General features: G+C 46.1%; 1 protein-coding gene across 3 annotated transcripts in view; it reads right to left on the bottom strand.

Moving 5' to 3' along the window:
- KDM4B (lysine demethylase 4B) overlaps positions 1-24,524 on the bottom strand; it is a 200,640-nt gene that overhangs the window by 102,162 nt on the left and 73,954 nt on the right. For all 3 annotated transcript variants that reach the window (XM_083421415.1, XM_083421416.1, XM_083421417.1), the window contains exons 7-8: positions 9,971-10,074; positions 2,787-2,924 (exon numbers count right to left, since the gene is read on the bottom strand). In XM_083421415.1, coding sequence (XP_083277541.1) covers positions 2,787-2,924; positions 9,971-10,074 — 242 coding nt within the window. The remainder of the gene's footprint in view (positions 1-2,786; positions 2,925-9,970; positions 10,075-24,524) is intronic.

Below are 24,524 nucleotides of genomic sequence, written 5' to 3' on the forward strand. Positions count from 1 at the left end.
GAAAAGCCAAATTACCATTCTGGATAACACCAACTACGTAAGCATGCACTGTGGGGGGATTGTCAGTGTGGAAAGAGGAGCACGGCTGCCCCTTGTGATAAAAAGCAAACAGCTGGGGCATCTCCTCCTCCTCCTCTCCCTAGGTCCCCCTACCTAGAGTGGATTGGAAAGTCTCCCCATCACTGCTTGTTCAGTAATTTCACGCTACAATGCTCAACAATGTAAGCACGGAGCCTCAATCTAAAGTCTCCACTTCCCAAATGTCACTTGTTTTTGAACACATGGCTAAGCCCAAAATTGCTTTTAATATTAGAGCAGTTGCCCACTGGCAGCTGCCATAGTTAAAACTCTTCTCAGAATTTCCATGACAAACTACCATTTTCTGAGATCCAAAACAATGAAATTAGAGGTGTTGGGGTGAAAACCTAGCAAGCAAGGCCACAGCAGACAGGATCAGATTCCAAGTCCTCTAAGAATAAAATTTGCTTAGATTAGCATGCTTTGTTTTAAAACGGAATGTCTTCAGACACAATTTTGTACTTAGGCCTCAGCACTACTTTAAAACCGAGTCTTGGGATTACAATTTCTCATGTGTGCTTCACTTGCACTAGTGATTTCCCAGAGACCTGGAAGTAGAGACCCACTCCCCCAATCCCCAATTCAGGACTGGAATAACCCTCAACTCTTACATAGTCTGAAAATAAACCTTTTCAGGTGCAAGAGTAGAAACTGACTACCCGAGGCAAGCCCAACCCATTTCTCCACGAGTCAACGTGTCTCATATAAAGGACCTGTAGTCAACCTCGTCCAGAAAGGGCTATTCTGTTTCAGGAATAGCTGGTGGTCACGAGGCAAGGAAGAAGGGCTACCCCTATGCTATCCATATAATCAGTTATCAGTAATCAATATATTCATATATGCTCACACATAATCAGGGCTTACAGTATTTTATAATCCATTTTGAATCAAAGGGAAGCTGTGCCTTAGCTAACTGCATACTGCTTGAAAGAGCAAAATTAGGAGCCAACCTTTCCCCTACAAACATCCGTGTACCCTGGACAAGGGGGAGACGTGAATCAGAGATTCTGGTACAAAATCCCCTCAGATACAGGCTAAATTAATCCACAGAACAGGAAGAGCAAAACCACAAAATCTCCAAACTCCCTGTCCTGTCATAACTGGGGGAGAGGTTAGACAGAGCATCACTGCAAGCAACGGAAAGCAGAACTAGAACTCTGTGCTTGACCAGGAGCTGGAAGCATGGCAAGAAGCTTGCTAATTGGCTAATTTCGCTGGCGATATCGTGACTGCCTCATGGTTGTCTCATGATCTATGATTTGCTGTGATCTGCTCAGGTATAAAGACCTCTGGATTTCTGTCAATCGGGGTCCCAGTTCCTTTTGGAAGAGATTCCAAACTGGGTCCTTATTGCCTGGCAATAAACTTCACCTTCTAATTCTCCATTTGCTGAGTCTGCCTGGTCCTTATTGACACCAAGAGGGTACCAGCTTACGTTCATGGCTTCAGTCACACCTCAGAGGCAGAAACAAGGCAGAATTATCTGCCCACAGTGGAGGCTAATTGGAAAGAGGCAAAGAGCAGTAAATCAAGCAGAGATACAGCAGGCAGCTTTCTCTGTGGGACAGGTACTCTGGCCCAACCAGGACCTCTTAACCATTTAACTGTCTTCTCTCTCACACACGAGTAGTTCTCTCATGGCACACACTTTGAAAATTACTGACGGACACAAACATATTGTTACATCGTAGCACACTATTGGGGGAAAGCTAGGGCTTGCACCAGTGTGCCATGTTAGCCACATCAAAGGAAAAAGAACCATTGGGCGCATGTGACAGAGGCTCCAGGCATACAAACAAGCAGCTTAATGCCTAATGTTTTACAATTTTTAATGTGCTGTATGCTGCAGAGTGGCTTGAGAGACCCAGTCAGGTGTGCGGGGTATAAATATTATTATTATTATTATTATTATTAGCCAGAAATAGATGGAAGGGGCTGTCTGAGTTGCATATCCTTAAAGGTACCCCTGCCCGTACGGGCCAGTCGTGTCCAACTCTAGGGTTGTGTGCTCATCTCACTCTATAGGCCAGGAGCCAGCGCTGTCTGGAGACACTTCTGGGTCATGTGGCCAGCGTGACGAAGCTGCTCTGGCGAGCCAGCACCAGCGCAGCACACGGAAACGCCGTTTACCTTCCCGCTGGAGCGGTACCTATTTATCTACTTGCACTTAGGGGTGCTTTTGAACTGCTAGGTGGGCAGGAGCTGGGACCGAAAGACGGGAGCTCACCCCACCGCGGGGATTCGAACCGCCGACCATGCGATCGGCAAGCCCTAGGTGCTGAGGTTTTACCCACAGTGCCACTCGCGTCCCCCGGAAAAAAAAAATCATGGTAAACCCCAGGAAACCATGGTTTGCTAACTGGGAGCCAGCCTGAGGAGTGTGAACTCTTTTCCAATCCCAGCACACGTTCTACATACACACCCGTTCCTTGTTTGCCATGACTGTGGTTGAACCTTATATGTGCTAACTCTGTCTGTTAACACTAGGCAGGGTTCCCATCGGAAACAGATTTTAAAACCGGAGTTTGAAGTGCCTTTGCAAACTTCAGCCAGGTAGAATGAACCATGATGCTGGTGTGAACTCAATGGTTCAGTCACGGTTTAGGCAGAAAATCAGCAGGAAACCTGGGCCGGGCAGACCGGCTCCCAATTTGCAAGGCAAGCTTTGTAATTTGCCCCATACCAACTAAAGCACCAGGATAACTCACTTGGGTGGCCATCTTGCCATAGTCGATCCACCGAAGCGTGGCGAAGTTGGTGGACTCTGCACAGTTGAACCCGTGATTAAATCCTGCATGGTAGCCATAAGGGAAAGTAATCATGAACTCTCCGGCTTCTTGGGTGATCTGAAAACAGGAAAGGAAGAAAAGAATATGCCATTATCAAGCAAAGAGGTAGCAAAGCTTCGACCAAGGCAATGTGACCTTTTAAAAGAAATAAATCTGTATTTGTAGTAAGAGGGATGACAAGAAGTACCCTGTAATGGTTCTAGGGGTTGCTCGTGCGTAAGTTGCTGCCACTCCTGGCTAAGTTACCTGGTTGAACCCTTTCTGTCTGGACAGCCTCAAGTTTCGTGGCTGCCTCAGTCGCTGGCAGAATCCGTCAGTGGGCGTTTCTTGAACCTCTTCCAGCATAAAAGCTGTTTGACGCCCAGTCTCCTCCTAGTCTCCCTGAGCGGAAGTCTTCTGCGCAGGGAGGGTGTGGGCAGCGGAGGACCCGTACTCTCTCCACTGGTCTCCGGCGAGGAGTCCTGGAGCCACCTCTCCGATTCCCCCATCTGCCCCCCTTCTCCACTGGTGTTACGCTGATTTCCTTCCCCAGCGGATGGGCTGCCTCTCTCCCTACTGGGACCCTCTCCAGCATCCCTCTGGAGCCTTCTCTCCGCCTCCAGCTCCGATGGCAGCTCCCTGACATCCCCCTACACTGAAACCAAGATGGTGCGCTGATTATGGTGACCCAGGGCTGCTTTCAGGATTCTCCGTATATGTTTGTGGGATCTCTTAGGAAAGACGGCTACCCCTTCTAGAAATATGGTTTTCCACAAGGAATTCTCATGGGAACAAACTAATGCAGGGAGGAATTGCATACATTCACCAACGCAGGTGACCTGCAATAAAATCTTTGCATGCCCCACCAGGGTCCCAACCAACCCAAGCCATGTTCAAATATATAAAAGGATGTCACATAGAGGAGGGAGAAAGGTTGTTTTCTGCTGCTCCAGAGAAGTGGACACGGAGCAATGGATCCAAACTACAAGAAAGAAGATTCCACCTAAACATTAGGAAGAACTTCCTGACAGTGGAATTTGCTGCCAAGGAGTGTGGTGGAGTCTCCTTCTTTGGAGGTCTTTAAGCAGAGGCTTGACAACCATATGTCAGGAGTGCTCTGATGGTGTTTCCTGCTTGGCAGGGGGTTGGACTCGATGGCCCTTGTGGTCTCTTCCAACTCTATGATTCTAACTCCCCCCACATTGGCTTTATGCTGCCTGAAATCCAAGCCCCACAATCTTTTAGTGTTCTGGGAAGGCCAAAGGCACACTTCTCCAGTCAGACATCCCATGCAACAAAAACATTTCAGAAAGGCTTTTGACAAAGTGCCCTATGATATTCTTGTGAGGAAGTTGGTAAAATGTGGGTTGAATGAGGTAACTGTTAGGTAGATTCATAGCTGGTTGACTGACCAAACCCAAAGAGTACTCATTAATGGTTCCTTATCATCCTGGGGAAAAGTGGTAAGTGGGTGCCGCAGGGTCCTGTCCTGGGCCCGTTAACAATGTCTTTGTAAATGACTTGGCTGCAGGAACAGAGAGGATGCTCATCAAATTTGCAGATGACACCAAACTGGGAGAGGTAGCCAATGCCACAGAAGACAGAATCAGAATTCAAAATGACCTTAACAGATTGGAGACCTGGGCCCAAACCAACAAAATAAATTTCAATGCGGACAAATACCAGGTTATAAACCAGCTGCACACATATAAGGTGGGGGACACCTAGCTTGCCAGGAGTACATGTGAAAAGAATCTAGGAGTCTTGGTGGACCATAAGCTTAATATGAGTAAACACTGTGAGGCAGCAGCAAAAATAAGCTAATGCTATTCTAGCCTGCATTAACAGAGGTAGAGTATCCAGATAAAGGGAAGTAATGGTACCACTTATTTTGCATTGGAGTTCTGTGTTCATTTCTGGGCACCACAATTTAAGAAGGCTGTTGACAAGCTGGAACATGTGCAGAGGAGGGCAAACAAGCTGATCAAGGGTCTGGAAACGAAGCCTTATGAGGGATGGTTGAAGGAGCTGGGTATGTTTAGCCTGGAAAAGAGGAGACTGAGAGGAGGTATGATATCCATCTTCAAATATCTCAAGGACTGTCACATGGAAGAGGGAACAAGCTGGTTCTCTCTTGCTCTGGAAGGAAAGACTCAAACCAATGGCTTCAAGTTATAAGAAAGGAGATTCCGACTAAACAACAGGGAAAACGTTCTGGCATAAGAGCTGTTTGACAGTGGAACAGACTCCCACAAGAGGTGGTGGACGCTCCTTCCTTGGAGTAGAGGTTGGACGACCATCTGTCATGCATGCTTTTGCTGAGATTCCTGCATTGCAGGGGTGGGACTAGATGACCCTTGGTTCCCTTTCAGCTCTATGATTCTATGAAATATAATAAAGAAATCTCAAGACCACCATAAACTACAGAAATGCTGTCACTGTCTGCAGAAGGGGATCGAAGTGGCAGTATTGAGTCTGGCAATTTCAGTTGCCATGCCAAATGTGCAGCATCCTCATATGACAGGCCCCAGGTATTCTTCCCAAACTAAGGTGCTGCTGGGGTGGGAGGGAGAGAAGAGAAGAAGGGTTGTCTCTGCAGTAGCATGGCAACTTTTAGTCCTGTCTCCAGTTCCAGTGTTAAGAGGAAGACTGGAGATTGTTTTGCCACTGCGTTAGAGAAGCACTCCAGAGGAACAAATTAATCAACCCCCTCAACTCTTCCCAACTGGAGGAGGCTTCTGCAGGCAGTGCCTTGCCAGGACATCTTGGAGCTGGGAAGGGGAGTGAAAGGTTGTCCTTGACCTTGCACAAAGAAGCAGCCCAAGAAGCAAATAGAGGGCAGGTTTCTGGCAACCACAGTTTTTGGCTTAGTTATCAAGTCCAGGCAAAAAAAGTGGACCTCTACTCTAAAACCATTATTTGCCAGTCTCAAGTGGAGCATATTAGGCAGGTGTAGTCCGAGTCCTCGCAAGCAACGCTGCACATATCTCAGCAGCTGTATACTCAAAACGCAGGCATATTTGTACAGTGGGGGAATCAAACACTAGAGAAGCACTGTAGTTTCAACCACTCACCAAAGTCCACAATACAGTAACTCTGCTTTCAAGTTTTTGCGTCTTTCACAAAGATTTTCCCCACTTTCCCCTAAATCATCCCCCTTTCACTTATATTGCACATGTGAGACATCCAAATCAGAGGTACCAAGGAAGAAATCAAGAGTGGGACAAACTTTCATAGGATGAAATTAAAGACCCAGGATGTCAAGCACCAATTTCATATCCATCATGTTTGCAACAGCACTCTGTGTGTGTGTGTGTGTGTGTGTGTGTGAGAGAGAGAGAGAGAGAGAGAGGGAGGGAGGGAGGGAGGGGGGGAAAGGGGGAATATGAATGAGCTGGCACCCACTTTTCTTGTTTCTCTGCCACCAGAGTGGAGAGGTTTGGGGAAAACCACATCCTTACTTATTATGTAATTGGGGAGCTGAGGTCTTAAAACATCTGGTTTTCCTCATTTCAGAGGGAAAGAGAGTTTGATCATTTGATTTGGACAACCAAAGAAGGGGAAACTGGCTCGTGCATAAAAGAAGGCCTTCTATACACCTCCATGTACTCACAACTTGGGCGTTTGCTTTAAAAACTGGGGTCCCATGTTAGAAGAATATTGGAATGAAATTATAAGGTTTTAGCAGAAGTGTTATTAAGAATTATATGAATATTAATTGTTAATGAGATAAAGTGGAAAATTCAAAGTTAAAATGTGTTAGGATAAATTATAGAATAAAAATTGAAGAAGAGGGAAAGGATTTGTTGAACCAGCAATTTGAACTTGAATACAAAAAAGGGAGGTGTGAGGAAGTCGAGGAAATAAGCAAATGAAAGATATAGATATACAATTTGGATGTGTGTTTAAATGTTTTTGTTTTATTTATGTTGTGTTGTTGTATTGTATTCTTTTTATTGTTGATGTATTGTTTGTTGAAGTTATGTATTGTTTTTCTTTATTGTCTTTCTTTTCATAATTATAAAATTATATAAAAACTGGGGTCCCTCTGAAGAACAACTAACATCAGGTCTGCTGCGCATCACCAACTAGCCTGCCACCCTCTGGATTGGTTGTCTCTATCCTTATTACCACATAATTGTACAAAAACTTTCCAACTGGCTGAGTTGGGCATTAACTAACGTAAGAAGGGGAAATGTCCTAAGGATTTCTCCGCCTGATGGGCCAAAATGTCTTCAGCCAGCCCTGGCTGAGTCAGCAGCCCCAGCCCCAGCAAGCAATGCTCCGGAGGCACGAAAAGTGACTGGTTAAAATGCTGCTGCGACTTACTGAGGTGCTAATGTGTCACAGCCTAATTCTTAAGCATGAGGACTTGACTCAAAAGAATGTTTAAGAGGGACAACCATCTGCACTCGCGACCTCCCTCCCCTCCCCTGAGGAGAGCCAGCCTGACAGCAGTCCTGTAAGAGGCTTTGTATTCCTCTGCTTCTCCCGATACAGGTGAGAGGAGTTCAGGCCTGGCCTCTGGTGCCCAGCTCCACTTGAACCTGTTCATAAATCAAGGCAAAGCTGCAGACAGTTAAGTTAAGCAGACAGAGAGATTATGCTCCTGTCAGAAAATCTACATCCCTGTGTCTTCATCCCAAGACCCACAGTGCATATCCTCCTCACATCACGGCTGTCAACATTATCCCGCCAATAAATTAGAAAAGCACTCCAGGTGACGGATGGGCTTGGGTAGAAAAGTAATAACTATTGAGGAAAAGCCAGCGCTGGCTGCCACTCACAGTGAAAAGCCCTGAATTTACTGACTTCTGCAAGGCCTTCACAGAATAAATGGAGAAATCAATAGCGGATTACAGAAATACACATTTTTAATTATTAAAAAGCTCAGGTATCGATCTGATTTCTTTAGAGAAGTAAATACCATTACTAAGATTTATAAACACCCAGGTATTTGCCCTGTTTGAAGCCTGCCAGGAATTTTGATGCATTTGTGGAGGGAGAAATGGGAGGAACCTTTGGCTTGCTTTCTGTGAATGGAGGCCACTTCTGGAGAGGGCTGCTGCTTTAAGTTAGGCTGGACTTGATTGGGACAAAGGAGGTCCTCCTGCATCACCTTACCACAGTGTTCCCCAACCTTGGGCCTCCAGTTGTTTTTGGACTACAACTCCCATCATCCCTCGCTAGCAAGACCAGTGGTCAAGGATGATGGGAATTGTAGTCCAAAAACAGCTGGAGGCCCAAGGTTGGGGAACACTGCCTTACCACAATGTGGCCTCAGAGGAGGAGCAAGGAGCTGTCAAGGAAAGCAACAACCCTCCCCTGCTGGGGGGCAGTCCCTCAGAATCTTAAGGCCAACCTTCCCTTGCCTTCAAAAGAAAAGGCATTCAGCATTCACAGATTCACCAGCCTTTAAGAGGCCTCTATTCTTGCATTGTGTACCCATTGAAACAGAATTCTATGCGTTTCCCACATAGCTAACACGGAGATTTTGCAAGGGCTCTTTCCCATGTTCTGTTTAAATGCTGCAGCCTAACCAACATCTACTCAGTCTGACAAATAAAGTGTCAGAAAAAGCAGGCTCAACACAAAGTCTTAATGCCAAAGATAGAACAGCTGCAAGTCATATTCTTCCATACTGTGAACAGCCATTCCTTTCAGGACTGTGTGATACCCCTTTCTCAGGTGGTGTTTAAGACTGCACTAAACTTCCTACATCCTTAAAATAATTAGGAAGCATAAAGAGAGGTGTGCAATTCAGGAAAACTGTTATAGCACTATTTTTCATGCTGAAAGCTGAAATGATTCTTCTCACTCCATTTTCAATGAAGACATCATTACACTTTGGAAAAGAGCTATGCAGGTTGCTTAATGGCCAATGCCTGCCTTGCTTAAACCTGTCTTCTATATTCTCACAACTACAAACTACCTTAAACATCAACAGTTCAACTGGGAAAGGAAAATGGTGGACTGGAGAGGTCACTGTAGGATTCCAACACAATTCCTCCCCTGCCAGGGAATGAGGGAAGGGGACTGAATTTCTACCCTATTTTTCAGTTCCCACACTCCTTTGAGAGGAACAATGAAAAAGGAAGAGAAGCAGAGTGGAGCTAATGTTTCTGGCAGGATCTTGTGCTACACCTTTTAATTTCATTTTTGCACAGATTTAGGGTAGAAGAAACGAAAGTGGTCCCATTTTATCCTCCCAACAGTAAGGGTGAGAGACTTGGCCAAGGCCATCAAGCAAAGAACACTTCCTTCAACCCTGAGTATTAGTCTAGCTGTCAACCAGTCCCAAATATATGGTGGTGGGTTTTTTTTTTAACAATGTCCTCAAGAGAATGGTTGCCACACAACATCAGGCATTCTTGGGTAATGCCGATTGTCTAGATTAATTTCAATTGGGTTTCTTCAATTGGGAAACCCAGCCAGATGGGCAGCTGAGGAAGGAATTAAGAGTACCATGCTTCACAAGTTCCACAGTACTAGTTTTGATGGCTCATAGAATCATAGAATCATAGAGTTGGAAGAGACCACAAGGGCCATCGAGTCCAACCCCCTGCCAAGCAGGAAACACCATCAGAGCACTCCTGACATATGGTTGTCAAGCCTCTGCTTAAAGACCTCCAAAGAAGGAGACTCCACCACACTCCTTGGCAGCCAATTCCACTGTCAAACAGCTCTTACTGTCAGGAAGTTCTTCCTAATGTTTAGGTGGAATCTTCTTTCTTGTAGTTTGGATCCATTGCTCCGTGTCTGCTTCTCTGGAGCCGCAGAAAACAACCTTTCTCCCTCCTCTATGTGACATCTTTTTATATATTTGAACATGGCTATCATATCACCCCTTAACCCTCTCTTCTCCAGGCTCTTTTTCAACCACTACAACCTCAAACCACCATGGATCTGAAAGGGTTCACAATAATAAAACAAAATTTACAGATTTGTCTCTGGAAGTAAAAATGCATCATCATCAAGTTATTTCCCTCAACCAGAACATTGAACCTAGCTCAGAACCCCACTTTTGAGTGTTTAACGTAACATAACAGTATGCTGGAGGATTCAGCTCCCGACCAGCATTCTCTGAAAACCTGTGTATGTCCTGAAACATTATCCATACATACCCGGTCAAAAGGGATGCCGTATTTCTTCAAGATAGATGGTGAAATGAGGGTCATCTTGTGGCGGAGGAAGGCGTCGCACCCTTGAGAGCTCCCGGGGAAAAATCCTGCAGGAGGATTCAGGAGAGAAACTATTACCATCACTGACCCTCAGGCCCCCTTCCAACTCTACAATTCTCTGAGTCTATGATTTTGTATCCCTCTGACCACCTAGAGGAAGTGCCAACAGCTGCATCCTTGTTACTTATCCAGGCATCGTTTTTCTCATGTATGTATAAAAGCTCTAAGAGGGGAGGGAGGCAGCACCATCATCATAAACCCTCAAAGTTCAAACTAGGCAAGTAAGAGGCACAAGGACCGCCCCTCTCCATATGAACCTACCTGGACTCTGAGATCATCTTCTGAAGCCCTTCGCTGTGTGCCTCCTCAAAGTCCACGAGAGGTCCAGTGGGTGGCAACACAAGAACAGGCCTTTTCTGCAGTGTCCCCCTGTTTCTGGAATGCTCTCCCCAGGAAAGTTCAGCTCACACCTTCATTATACACCTTTAAGTGCCAGGCAAAAATGTTCCTGTTTAACCCCTGTGTTGTGGACAGGGGGGGATTATTGGGTTGTTTGGGTTTTTATTACAGTTGTGCCTCCCAAGATGAAAAGAATCCGTTCTGTGAGTCTCTTCGTCTAGTGGTTTTTTCGTTTTGCAAAGCAAGCCCATTAGCGGATTAGCGCTATTAGCAGTTTAGCGGCTATTAAAGGCTTAAGGGATTAGCAGATTAGCTGCTAAAAGGCTATTAGCAGCTTAGTGCCTTAGAAAAAGGGGGTGGGGAGCGGAAAAAAACCCCCAGGAATCGCAAGACATTTTCGTCTTGCGAAGCAAGCCCATAGAGAAATTTGTCCTGCGAAGCACCTCCAAAACGGAAAACCCTTTCGTCTAGCGGGTTTTCCGTCTTGCGAGGCATTTGTCTTGCGGGGCACCACTGTATGTATTTTGTGTCTTTCATACTGTGATTTTATGTTGTGAACTGCCCTGAGATCTACGGGTATAGGGTGGAATACAATAATAATAATAATAAATAAATAAATAAATAAATTAATAATAATAATAATAATAATAATAATAATGAAACTCAACCCACAAACTCAAATAAATATGTTTTGAACATGCTCAGACTAACGATGACCAGATGAAGATGAATCAGCAGGCAGAGCCCCTAGGTTTGTGCAAGCAGGAAAATGGAGAAAGGTGGAAACATGGTAGTTTTGCTTGGTAATCTCTGGAGGGAAGCAAAACCTACTGGAAGCAGAAGCTGCACTTTCAGCCTAATCCACACAAACAGCAGGTGGTGTCAAAACTGTTTCTCTGAAGGTATGCAGACTGCAGGTGATGGATCACAGAGCTAAGTTTCCCTGTGAAAAACACTCTCTTACTAGGCTCAAAACCAGCTCAAACTATTTTTTTCTCCCATGCTAGTTTTCTACACATGATTGTGTGTCTAATCTCTCAGCTGCCGTCCAAAAACAGTTTTATCACCTTATCCTCTGGGTTGGATTTTGCTCACTGTAGACCTACTGAAATTAATGGATTAAACAAAATAAAAAAAATCCTTCCAGTAGCACCTTAGAGACCAACTAAGTTTGTTATTGGTATGAGCTTTCGTGTACAAGCACACTTCTTCAGATACCAATGGATTAAAGTTACTAGTATGCCTAACATTGGATACCACTGTGTGTGTGAGTATAATAAATACTGAATAGCTTTGCTGGTAGAGCATGAGACTCTTAATCTCAAGGTTGCGGGTATGAGCCCCACAATGAGCAAAAAGATTCCTGGATTGCATAGATTCCTATGAGAAACCATCATGGCAAGAGTGTGAGTGTGTGCATCCCTTCAAAATGGAATAGAAAGGAGCTGCAATGGATAAAAATTCTGTTGTCCGTTATGTGTGGGGCAGCAATATGAGATTATATTACACCCATCCTCAACATACAGCACTGGCTGTTACTGAGCTATCAGGCACAATTCAAGATGCTGGCACTATGGTAAAGGTAAAGGTACCCCTGCCCGTACGGGCCAGTCTTGACAGACTCTAGGGTTGTGCGCCCATCTCACTCAAGAGGCCGTGGGCCAGCGCTGTCCGGAGACACTTCCGGGTCACGTGGCCAGCGTGACATCGCTGCTCTGGCGAGCCAGAGCCGCACACGGAAACGCCGTTTACCTTCCCGCTATAAAGCGGTACCTATTTATCTACTTGCACCCAGAGGTGCTTTCGAACTGCTAGGTTGGCAGGCGCTGGGACCGAACAGCGGGAGCGCACCCCGCCGCGGGGATTCGAACCGCCAACCTTTCGATCAGCAAGCCCTAGGTGCTGAGGCTTTTACCCACAGCGCCACCGAGTCCCTGGCACTATAGTACAAAGCCATAAATGGCTCAGGAACACCTTTTTTTATTTATTTAACAGAATTTGCATACTGCAGAAGTATAAAAGGCTTCTAAGCGTGTGTGTGTTTTTAACCCATTACCAACCAACCTTGGGAAAATATCACCACCAGAGGCAGGGCCTTCTTGGCGGCAAAACCCCATTTAATATGACACTGAACCACACCAACTGCAATTGCAACAGTTGAGCTTTAGCTGGTACCTTATGAAGCAACTTGTATGTGTTACTTTAGGCTGTAGAGTACCCAAGTTAATATGCTATCATCATCCTGAAGGTTACATTTCTCCACAACTCTACCCGCCTCCTCCTCAGCAGGCCTTTACACATTTCTTGGTTAGCACTAAGAAGAATGTTCTCCAGTGGGGGTTTGAGCTCCCTCGAAATCAGAAGGAAATATCCTATGCAAGCTCTTAGTATTCCACAAAAAACTCATGCCGTTATGAAGCATGTTACATGAATGAACCCGAAGCATGAAGAAAAAATGCTGAGTCTCAGAAAACTACCACAGGTATAAGGTATTTGTTCTTTTAAACGACTCTTCAGCGCTCAAGATTTCTATAGCAGCTGGCAGAATCTGGTGCACGTGCTTGCAAAGGTTCAGATATATCCCAGAAACCATCTTTCTGAACAGCCCTGCAGCAAACTAGTATTCCAGATTGAATAAGCACTGAATGGGCCATTTTGTGTGAAATCCTCCAAAGTGGTTACTGAATTCTGAAAGCTCTCCTTTGCTTGTATCATCAAGACCACTCTTCCAATCACAAGGTCATGTGCAACCATTATGTAGATCAAGTTAAGAGACACACTGTGCAGCTTTGTTTCTACATCTATAATCAGAAATATTGACCTGATATTTTGCTGAGGAACAGTGAGTATAGTTGAATTCCACTGCACCCAAACTAAAAAGGTAAAGGTACCCCTGCCCATATGGGCCAGTCGTGTCCGACTCTAGGGTTGTGCGCTCATCTCACTCTATAGGCCGGGAGCCAGCGTAGTCCACAGACACTTCCGGGTCATGTGGCCAGCGTGACAAGCTGCATCTTGCGAGCCAGCACAGCACACGGAAACGCCGTTTACCTTCCCGCTAGTAAGCGGTCCCTATTTATCTACTTGCACCCGAGGGTGCTTTCGAACTGCTAGGTTGGCAGGCGTTGGGACTGAACGACGGGAGCGCACCCCACCGCGGGGATTCGAACCGCCGACCTTTCGATCGGCAAGTCCTAGGTGCTGAGGCTTTAACCCACAGCGCCACCCGCGTCCCAATGCACCCAAACTAGTCCTCCTTTAATCTGAAGTGCCGGCAACAGAATCCAATGGACATCACCCATTTTGAGAACAGCTTAATTTAGTAGAAATGTAACCGTCCCACACAACTAAGGCATGGTCAACATTCTGTTCCTTTCTGTATGCCTTGTGTCAATGCCACACATCTCACACCATCAGCTTCATCAGCTTTAGTATCTTGATCTGCAAACACCTATATTGCCATACAGTGTCTTTTTACCCACTTAAAAGAGTTTTTAACAAATTGGCTCTCGTTGCCAAAAGCAACATGTGCAGTGGCGATTTTCAGGAGTTGTGAACAGTACCCTCATTGCTACACGTCAATTTCTATTTTCGGTTTTTCAAACTATGTTGCAGCAGACAATGACCTTGTAGGCCTCCAACTTCAATGACCTTTCTATTTCCAACCCTGCTATTATAGCTAGCCCAAGCTGAGAATGCCTTGCTGGCTTCATTCTTCTATTAGTGGCAGCATAAAACACATCCTGAGAGAATGATTTAATCTCCCTTTTCGTGTCCTCATTTTTTCCTCTCCTTGGTTCAAGCTCTGGAGTGTAAAGAATGGCTTCAGTTTAAGTCTGGAGCACCTTCCTCTCACTCTAAATAACATGCTTCAGAGACAGTGTGTGGAATGGGGCATCTGTCACGTCAGCAGTGAATAACCCCTTGTTCAGAAGAAAAGCTGTATCCTTTACACAAATGCTCAATTCAATTATTGCTCCTCTCATAACACTTTGTCGATCCAGATGGAACCCTTACATTAGCAAGTACTATGTGGAGACTCCAAATCCTGCTATCCACATCACTTCTATCAACATGCCAAGGTTTTCACCTATAGGTACTACCGATTTAAAAGTTCCTGCTGTGCCTGCATGTTTAAGTCCTTTCATTGTCTGTAACCAGTTGTGTAGGGCCTGAATGTCCTCTGAAGAAGAAGAAGAAGAAGAAGAAGAAGAAGAAGAGGAGGAGGAGGAGGAGTTTGGATTTGATATCCCGCCTTTCACTCCCTTTAAGGAGTCTCAAAGCGGCTAACATTCTCCTTTCCCTTCCTCCCCCACAACAAGCACTCTGTGAGGTGAGTGGGGCTGAGAGACTTCAGAGAAGCGTGACTGGCCCAAGGTCACCCAGCAGCTGCAGGTGGAGGAGCGGAGACGCGAACCCGGTTCCCCAGATTACAAGACTACCGCTCTTAACCACTATACTACACTGGCTCTGGCAGAAATGCCACACTTTCCTGAAGGAGACACTCATCTATTTAAAGTACAGTGGTGCCTCGCAAGACGAAAAGAATCCGTTCCGCGAGTCTCTTCGTCTTGCGGTTTTTTCGTCTTGCGAAGCAAGCCCATTAGCGGATTAGGGCTATTAGCAGTTTAAGGGCTATTAACGGCTATTAAAGGCTTAAGGGATTAGCGGATTAGCTGCTAAAAGGCTATTAGCAGCTTAGCGCTTTAGAAAAAGGGGTTGGGGAGCAGAAAAAACCCTCAAGAATCGCAAGGTATTTTCGTCTTGCGAAGCAAGCCCATAGAGAAATTTGTCCTGCGAAGCACCTCTGAAAACGGAAAACCCTTTCGTCTTGCGGGTTTTCCGTCTTGCGAGGCATTCGTCTTGCAGGGCACCACTGTACAAAATGGCACCACATGTGGATGAGTGTACATGCCTTGTTCTGATACTACAATATCTTCTGCTGGCTCTTCTGATTGCATTTGGAATTCCAAAAATATACAATAATAAACCTCCTTTGCCCCTATGCCATGGATTCCAGTAGCAATGGCTTCAACCTTAGGCAGCTAGTGATGACCTTTAAAGCTCTAAATAGCATGGGGTCAGATTATCTGACAGACCACCAGCATCTCTATCTGCCTGCCCATGCCTCTGAAGCCCTACTGAGGTGTACACCTATCAAGGTGAGACTGGGGGGCACATGGATGACAGCACTACTGGCAGTGGCTCCACAATTAGGGAATACAATTCTTCAGGACATAAGCCAGACACCTTTCCTTGTGGGCTATAAAATGCTTTAAATATGCAATGTAGCCTTTAGTAAACAAATGGGGTTGCAGTATTATTATTTTGGTCTGGTTTGGATAATTTTTGTACCTTCCTGGCCATAAAGTCAGCTTTTAATACTGCATGTAATATCATTTTGTTGTCTTAAAGGTAAAGGTAAAGGTACCCCTCACCGCTAGGTCTAGTCACGAACAACTCTGGGGTTGTGGCGCTCATCTCGCTTTACTGGCCAAGGGAGCCAGTGTACAGCTTCCGGGTCATGTGGCCAGCGTGACTAAGCCGCTTCTGGCAAACCGAGCAGCGCACGGAAATGCCGTTTACCTTCTCGCCAGAGCGGTACCTATTTATCTACTTGCACTTGACGTGCTTTCGAACTGCTAGGTTGGCAGGAGCTGGGACCAAACAACGGGAGCTCACCTCGTCGCGGGGATTTGAACTGCGGACCTTCTGATTGGCAAGCCCAAGAAGCTCAGTGGTTTAGACCACAGCGCCACCTGCTTACAAACACTTGTTATCTTACAAGGTTTTAAATTTGTATTTTATTGTAAGTATTGTACTGTATGACATGCAGTTATAAACACATTTATTAAATCAACTAGCCATGGCTAGAAGAATCCAGTTCTCCAAGTTAGGAACCTTGGAAGTTGTCTGGTACAGAGTCAGACCATTGGGTCCATCTAGCTCAGTATCATTCAGATTGGCTGGTAATGGCTCTCAAGGGTTTCATGTAGGGTCTCTACCAACCTTACCTCGAGATGAAACTGAGACCTTCTGCATGTAAAATAAATGCTCTACCAGAGGATTTCAATCTCCTTTACATATGTGCAGAAGGAGAAGGGAGGGGAAGGAAGTGTGCTAGCCAAAGGCTTCTCCAGACCCATTCCCATAACCGGGCCATAAGTTAATTTAGGAAGATGATAAATTTTGTTTTCGAACAGTAATTTGTTTGGTTGCATGTGCAAAAGCAAATCTGGGGACTCGCCTGAAGCATGGATGCAACATTTGTGCTGGGAGGATAAACTAGCTTGAAAAATGAGGCAAACCACGGAAGATACAGCCACAGAGAGCAATCTTGTCTGTTTTCTATCACTGTGACCAAATATGTTAATGCCTATAAGAACTGGCCCCTGATAAAGTTGTCCTCACTGCACATGTCTCTGTAGGAGAGTACTGTTTGTAGGAGAGTTTGTTGCGAAATTTGGAAAATAAGGACCTTATCTCGAAGGCAACACCATTGTGGGCTCTGTCTCCAGCACATGCTGCACAACTGAATTCTGCTGGGATAATGTGGAAGCAGGCTTGGAAAATTCCCCAAGGGCACCTGGCATTTGTTTCTGGTACCCAGGAATTTACATTTTCTCATTATTCCACAAGGCAGATGCTAGTGTCAATGTGCTGCTGGCTTCAGAATGGCATCTGGGAGTGTAAGATATTTTTCTACCCAAAGGAGATTCTGGCTAAAAACTTTCTGACAGTAAGAGGCGTTCGACATTGGAATGGTCTCCCTTGGAAGGTTGTGGACTCTCCTTCCTTGAAGGTTTTTAAGCAGAGGTTGGGTGGCCATCTGTTATGGATGAGATTCCTGCACTGAAGGAGGTTGAACTGGATGACCCTTGCAGTCCTTTTCAGCTCTACAATTCTCTGATTTTATGATCCTGGCCATGACTCACGGCACTGAAGTAACTCACTCTCTAGCCTTAGGATTTTGCATCCGTCAATGTTTCCACTATACGCTGCTGATTAAACAGGTCCCAGTGGGCAGGCAGGGGGAGAATGCTGGGAGTGGAGGTAGGGAAGAGGAGGAAGTATACAGGGAGCGAAATATAATTCCAACACTTGAACAACAAAAACTAATTGATGCTACATAATGGAGGAGGGTTTTAAAAGTGCAAAGAATTACTGGCTTCTGGCAACTCCCCCCCCCCCCATGCTAAAAGCATTTCAATTAGAATTATGAGTGCCTGCCACCCAGTTCATCGTCCCTCTCTGCAGTTCCTCTTTTTAATGCACAGTTTAAGTGGCTCTCATTAAAGCTACTAATAAAGGAGCACATTTTAAGTGATTAGCACCAATAACGTGGCAACACATTAATGGTCCCTCCATGGGCTCTGCAACTCTCCCAGCGAGCCCATTTATAGCTCGGCTATTCATTTTCCATATTAATTGCAAGCTCGTTCCATGCGCTGAACATCTTTGGAACAGTGATGCACTGGAAGGCAGGGCGCTATTGCTGTTTGCTGCTCTTCACCGCGAATGCTGAGCCCACCTCCTCCTAAACCACAAATGCCATAGGGGAGTTTGTTTAAGACCAGAATATGCAAGTCTAGAGGGTAAACAGACTACAGTGATGCCTCGCAAGACGAAAAGAATCCGTTCCGCAAGTCTCTTCGTCTTGCGGTTTTTTTCGTCTTGCGAAGCAAGCCCATTAGCGGATTAGCGCTATTAGCGGTTTAGCGGCTATTAGCGGCTATTAAGGGATTAGCGGATTAGCTCCTAAAAGGCTATTAGCGGCTTAGTGGATCAGCTGATAAGCGGCTTAGATCAGCTGTTAAGCGGCTTAGCATCAGCTGTTAAGCGGCTTAGCGAACAGCTGTTAAGCGGCTTAGGGGCTGGGGAAAAAGGGGGGGAGGGGAAAACCCCCGCAGAACTCGCAAGGCATTTTCGTCTTGCGAAGCAAGCCCATAGCAAATTCGTTTTGCGAAGCACCTCCAAAACGGAAAACCCTTTCGTCTAGCGGGTTTTCCGTCTTGCGAGGCATTCGTCTTGCGGGGCACCACTGTACTGATATGATAAACCCATAAACTCCTAGAAATCTGGTACTAGAGATTAAGGAAATAAATGTCGTCTCATTTCTGCTGAGGCCTGGCTCTTAGAAACTGAAAAGATCTTCTCTAACTCTAGCAGAGGGCAACAGCTACAGTGGTACCTCGGGTTACAGACGCTTCAGGTGGTACCTCGGGTTACAGACTCCACTAACCCAGAAATAGTACCTTGGGGTAAGAAATTTGCTTCAGGATGAGAACACAAATTGCGCGGTGGCGTGGCGGCAGCGGGAGGCCCCATTAGCTAAAGTGGTACCTCAGGTTAAGAACAGTTTCAGATTAAGAATGGACCTCCAGAACGAATTAAGTTCTTAACCCGAGGTACCACTGTATTGCCATAGCAGAAAGAAGACACATTTCTATTTTCTGTCAGGTGTCCGAAGGTTTTAAGAGAAGTTTATAAGAAGTAATGATTTAATGTACAGTTGTACCTTGGAGGTTGAATGGAATCCATTCCGAAAGTCTGTTCGACTTCCAAAACGTTCGGAAACGAAGGCCCGGCTTCTGATTGGCTGTAGCCAATCAGAAGCCAGGTCAGATGTTCGGGTTCCAAAGAACATTCACAAACCAGAACACTCCCTTCTAGGTTTGCGGTGTTCAGGAGCCAAAACGTCTGACTCGCAAGGTGTTGGGGATCCAAGGTACAACTGTACAGTGGTGCCTCGCAAGACGAAAAGAATCCGTTCCGTGAAACCGTCTTGCGAAGCAACCCCATTAGCGGATTAGCGCTATTAGCGGTTTAGCGGCTATTAGCGGCTATTAAAGGCTTAAGGGATTAGCGGATTAGCTGCTAAAAGGCTATTAGCAGCTTAGTGCCTTAGAAAAAGGGGGTGGGGAGCGGAAAAAAATCGCAGCAACTCACAAGACATTTTCGTCTTGCGAAGCAAGCCCATAGGAAATTCGTTTTGCGAAGCACCTCCAAAACGGAAAACCCTTTCGTCTAGCAGGTTTTCCGTCTTGCGAAGCATTCGTCTTGCGGGGCACCACTGTATTCCGTTGTAACCCACCTTGTGTATGCCAAGGGGAAAGTGCAATATACATTAAGCAAACATTCGTACACAGGTGTTTTGTGTATGCTAAAAATTAGACCAATTAATGTGGAAGAGGGGTCTATCAGCAGTTATTAGCTATGAAAACTTAGAAGTCAAACACCCATGCAGTATACCTTCAGTTAACAGGTGCTGGGGTGTGACTGACACCCTGATCATTTTGTTTTCCCTGGGGCATCTGTCTGGTCACTAGCACTGAGTGCTGAGCTAAATAATTCAGCAAAGCTATCAACAAAACAACACCCAAAATTTCCAAGTTGTTCCAACTTTAGGTTCAAATAAGAAGGATATACTTAAAATGAAAGCCACACTCCATGCTTTTCATTTAATGCAGATTTCCAAATTCTATTTTAAAAAACAAAACACCACATACACATACCCTCTTATGGGCAATTGGGACTTATGGAGCTCTATGCTTGCTGAAATTTTAGTTTTTGTAAAGCTTTGACATATGACCGAGTGAAAATGGTGTGAATATAAAATTGCTTTGAAGCTCTCATTTTCCAGTCAGTGGTTTTCAATATGTTATTTCTATTTTATACGATGTCACTAGAGTGAATGGCTTCCAAGAGAAAGGCGATGACGGTTTCCTTCATCTGGGCACCTCATGTGTTTTTCTATTTACTTGACACTATAATTTCAGTCCAATCACTGGCCAGCCTTATTTCTTTTGCCCCCCGCCCCCCAAGAAATGGTCAGTTAGGTATGTCAATGAAAAGGCTTCACACACTGACAGACTACTTTGGGTGTTGAAAGTAAGAGTGGGAAAATTCAGCTGTCTGGGTAGTGTTCATTGTCACCCAGCAGCTCTAAACTTCCAGTAATAATTTGGTGCTACTAAATAAAACCCTGATTTACCTTGCTGTTTGGAATCCCTTTGGAAGGGAGGGGACTCACTTCTACAGTCATAGAATCATAGAGTTGGAAGAGACCACAGGGGCCATCGAGTCCAACCCACTGCCAAGCAGGAAACACCATCAGAGCACTCCTGACATATGGTTGTCAAGCCTCTGCTTAAAGACCTCCAAAGAAGGAGACTCCACCACACTCCTCGGCAGCAAATTCCACTGTCTTACTGTCAGGAAGTTCTTCCTAATGTTTAGGTGGAATCTTCTTTCTTGTAGTTTGGATCCATTGCTCCGTGTCCGCTTCTCTGGAGCAGCAGAAAACAACCTTTCTCCCTCCTCTAGGTGACATCCTTTTATATATTTGAACATGGCTATCATATCACCCCTTAACCTCCTCTTCTCCAGGCTAAACATGCCCAGCTCCCTTAGCCGTTCCTCATAAGGCATCGTTTCCAGGCCTTTGACCATTTTGGTTGCCCTCCTCTAGACACGTTCCAGTTTGTCACTTACAACAAGGCCAGATGATGCTGTGGGAGCTGGGATTTTCTACCCCACTCACTCTGCAATCTTGGAAAAGGGATAAGATGAAACCCTGCTGCCTCACACCAATCTATTCTCCTCCTTCAAGCAACAGTTAGCTGACTACAGCAGAAGCTGATCTCTGACAATGCAAGAAGAATGCAGATGGACTCAGATGCAGAGGACGATGTGCTCCTGTTGTCAAATGGTAGCAACAGCTCCTCCTACACCACTATACTGTTAGAGAGTGTGGGTAAAGTGAGAGTAAGCCAGTCCCTAAAACCTATTCCATGTTGGCTGAAGCGCGGTCACTTCCCTTTCAAAGCATTCAAATAGGTGAAGGATGGCTTGCATTAAAATATTCCCCCAGTGAATAAACCAAGCTTTAAGTTTAAGTATTTTAAATATTAACACAGGGAGTAGACTTGACATCTTGCTATTGCTGTTTGGAGAGGTAGTGGAAACAGAAGGACTGCATCTCAAAGGCCGGCATGGCTCTGACCAGTATACCATAGGGGCCTTACATGTTTGCGACGAAGGGAGAGGAGAAGGAGAAGAAGGAGGAGAGAGAGAGATGATATCAGGCCAAAAATCCTCAATGGAACAGTTTTATCAGATATCTACTCAGTATTCCTATAGGGACGCGGGTGGTGCTGTGGGTAAAACCTCAGTGCCTAGGACTTGCCGATCGCATGGTTGGCGGTTCGAATCCCCGCGGCGGGGTGCGCTCCCATCGTTAGGTCCCAGCGCCTGCCAACCTAGCAGTTCGAAAGCACCCCCGGGTGCAAGTAGATAAATAGGGACCGCTTACCAGCGGGAAGGTAAACGGCGTTTCCGTGTGCTGCGCTGGCTTGCCAGATGCAGCTTGTCATGCTGGCCACGTGACCCGGAAGTGTCTGCGAACAGCGCTGGCTCCCGGCCTATAGAGTGAGATGAGCGCACAACCCTAGAGTCTGGCAAGACTGGCCCGTACGGGCAGGGGTACCTTTACCTTTATTCCTATAGCACCTTTTAACCTACAAGGCTGTCACAGAGGGGGTCTGCTTATCAAGTAATTAGCCTATCTCTGGGCAGCTGCCACCTCACCACATAAATTATATTAGCCCTTACAGGGGGTGGGGGGGAGACAGGCCCAAATGCATACCCTCCAACATTTTTCTGATGAATATAGGGACATACCATTCCATAAGGATAATTTTACTATTTATATCCCACACATCTTATTGGGTTGCCCCAGCACTCTGTGTTGTTGTTTTTTTAAAAAAACTTCCCTATACAGGATCGCCTTCAAATGGCTCAGGGGTTGGGTAACTCCATACCCTGCAACATTTCTCCAGTGAAAATAGGGACATCCTAAGGATAAGTGTGACATTCAAGATCAGAAACCAGGACGGCTTCTCTAAATCAGGGACATCCCTGGAAAATCGAGACACATGGAGGGTCTGCACGTGTGCTCTTGATCCTGTGTCTTTTAAAATTTCAGTTTGCTTCCGGGTGTGTAAAGTGGGAAGATAGTGCAGTAGAGAGGGGCAAGGAAAGATGAGAAGACTATCATCCCCACAAATAGGTATTCAGACCATAACATAACACTGTCAGCTGAACCAGCACATGCCTTGTTATATATATCACAAAGAACTTCAATAATTATGTCCCACTAAATCCACAATTATTGAACCTGTAAGCACTTTCTAAATGAAAAATGCTCAGCAATCAATATGAATGGTGTTTGTATTTAACAGACTAAATACAAATGAAGAAATGAGAAATGTATTATGAAGACATTCTGCATTATTATTAAGTTTTCAGTAAGGATCAAGAGAGCAAGCAGAGGGATATTGCCTATCCTGCCCTAGCCTACACCATTCCAAAGGCACACATATCAAAACCCACTTCCCACTGGGACAAGCATTTTAAAACATACCCATTTAAATCCTGCCGGGAGCCTCTGGTTTCCTTCCCAGGTCACTGGTGTGACTACTGTTAACAGGGGTGTGCCTTTGGAGGCTGCCTAAAAGAAATTACCGTATTTTTCGTCCCATAGTACGCTCCGTCCCATAGGACGCACCTACTTTTTTTGGGGGGGGGGGGAATAAAGGGGGGGGAAATCCCTTTATTTCCCCCCCAAAACCAGGTCGGGGAACAGTGGGATGGCGGCGCTGCGCCTCCCCACTGTCCCCCGAGCTTGTGGGGCTGGCCGATGTCTGCCTGGCGCGAGGGGCGCTCTGCTTCAGGGCGCCCCACGTGCCGGGCTGCGGACACCTGCACGAAGCCCAGGGCGTCCTCCGGAGGGCGCCCCGTGCTCCGTGCTGCAGGCTGCCGCCCGCAAGCCTTGCACTCCCGGCGGAGTCCCCCCTCCTGGTGCGCAAGGGTTGCCAACACCTGCGCGAAGCACGGGGCGTCCTCCGGAGGGCGCCCCGTGCTCCGTGCTGCAGGCTGCCGCCCGCAAGCCTTGCGCTCCCAGGGGAGTTCCCCTCCGGTGCGCAAGGCTTGCCGACACCTGCGCGAAGCACGGGGCATCCTCCGAAGGGCGCCCCGTGCTCCGCGCTGCAGGCTGCCGCCCGCAAGCCGTGCGCACCCGGGGGAACTCCCCCCCCCCCGGGTGCGCAAGGCTTGCGGATAGCTTCCTGGAGCCTGGAGAGCGAGAGGTGTCGGTGCGCACCGACGCCTCTCACTCTCCAGGCTTCCGCAAAAGCCTGCATTCGCCCCATAGGACGCACACACATTTCCCCTTCATTTTTGGAGGGGAAAAAGTGCGTCCTATAGGGCGAAAAATACGGTAGTTAATTTACAGCATGGGAGCCAGTTTACTGATTAAAACTGGCTGGGGCAGCTGTACCAGACTGGCTTTAGAACAGTACATTAGTTACCAGCTTGTTTTCAGGCACTATTCAAAGAGCTAGTGTTAACAGCCCTAAATAGTCTGGGGTCTTGGTTATCTGAAGGAACCACTTGAATTGAGATAAATAGAATAGCCTTTGCTAAGGTGGTTGTAGCCACCTCTGTCCGAGGCCCAAGCAGGTCACATGACCACCTCACTCCTGTCAGTCCAGAAGCTAGCAAAGAGGAAGAAAGCTCTTTAGAAGGGCTTCCATCAAGTTCTGCTCTTTTATAACGTACTGTTTTAATAAATGCTCTGATATTCTGTGTGATCCTTTACTGCTTGACTAGAATGCTCCGTATTTGTTTTAAAACAGGAAGCAAAACAGAAAGTTCAAAAATATAACAGCTTCAAAGAGGTTAACCTGCCACTCTCTGAGCTTCAGTCAGAACTGCTACAAAGATTCCTCATTTGCCAAATAGTAAAACAAGGCACTGATACACCAACATGGGTGTGTGGGCAAAGGATGCCATAAATTCCAAGTGGTTAAGTTGTGGGCAGACTGCTTGGAGCTATGAGGCTACCACCTGCTTGCTTGATCCTGGGCTAGTGAAAACATCAAGATGAGGACTTGGTGCTTCCCTCAGGGAAGGAGAGATGCCTCAAGGAGGTGTTAGTAAGGCTACTCCTTTAAAAAGCTGGATTTAAAATTTGTTATTCTGAATAATTATTGACAAGTCCCGAAATCTGTCTTTTCTAGGGGCAGTGATTAAGAGG

This window comes from Podarcis tiliguerta (assembly GCF_965153285.1).
Source record: "Podarcis tiliguerta genome assembly, chromosome: 18".
Taxonomy (NCBI): domain Eukaryota; kingdom Metazoa; phylum Chordata; class Lepidosauria; order Squamata; family Lacertidae; genus Podarcis; species Podarcis tiliguerta.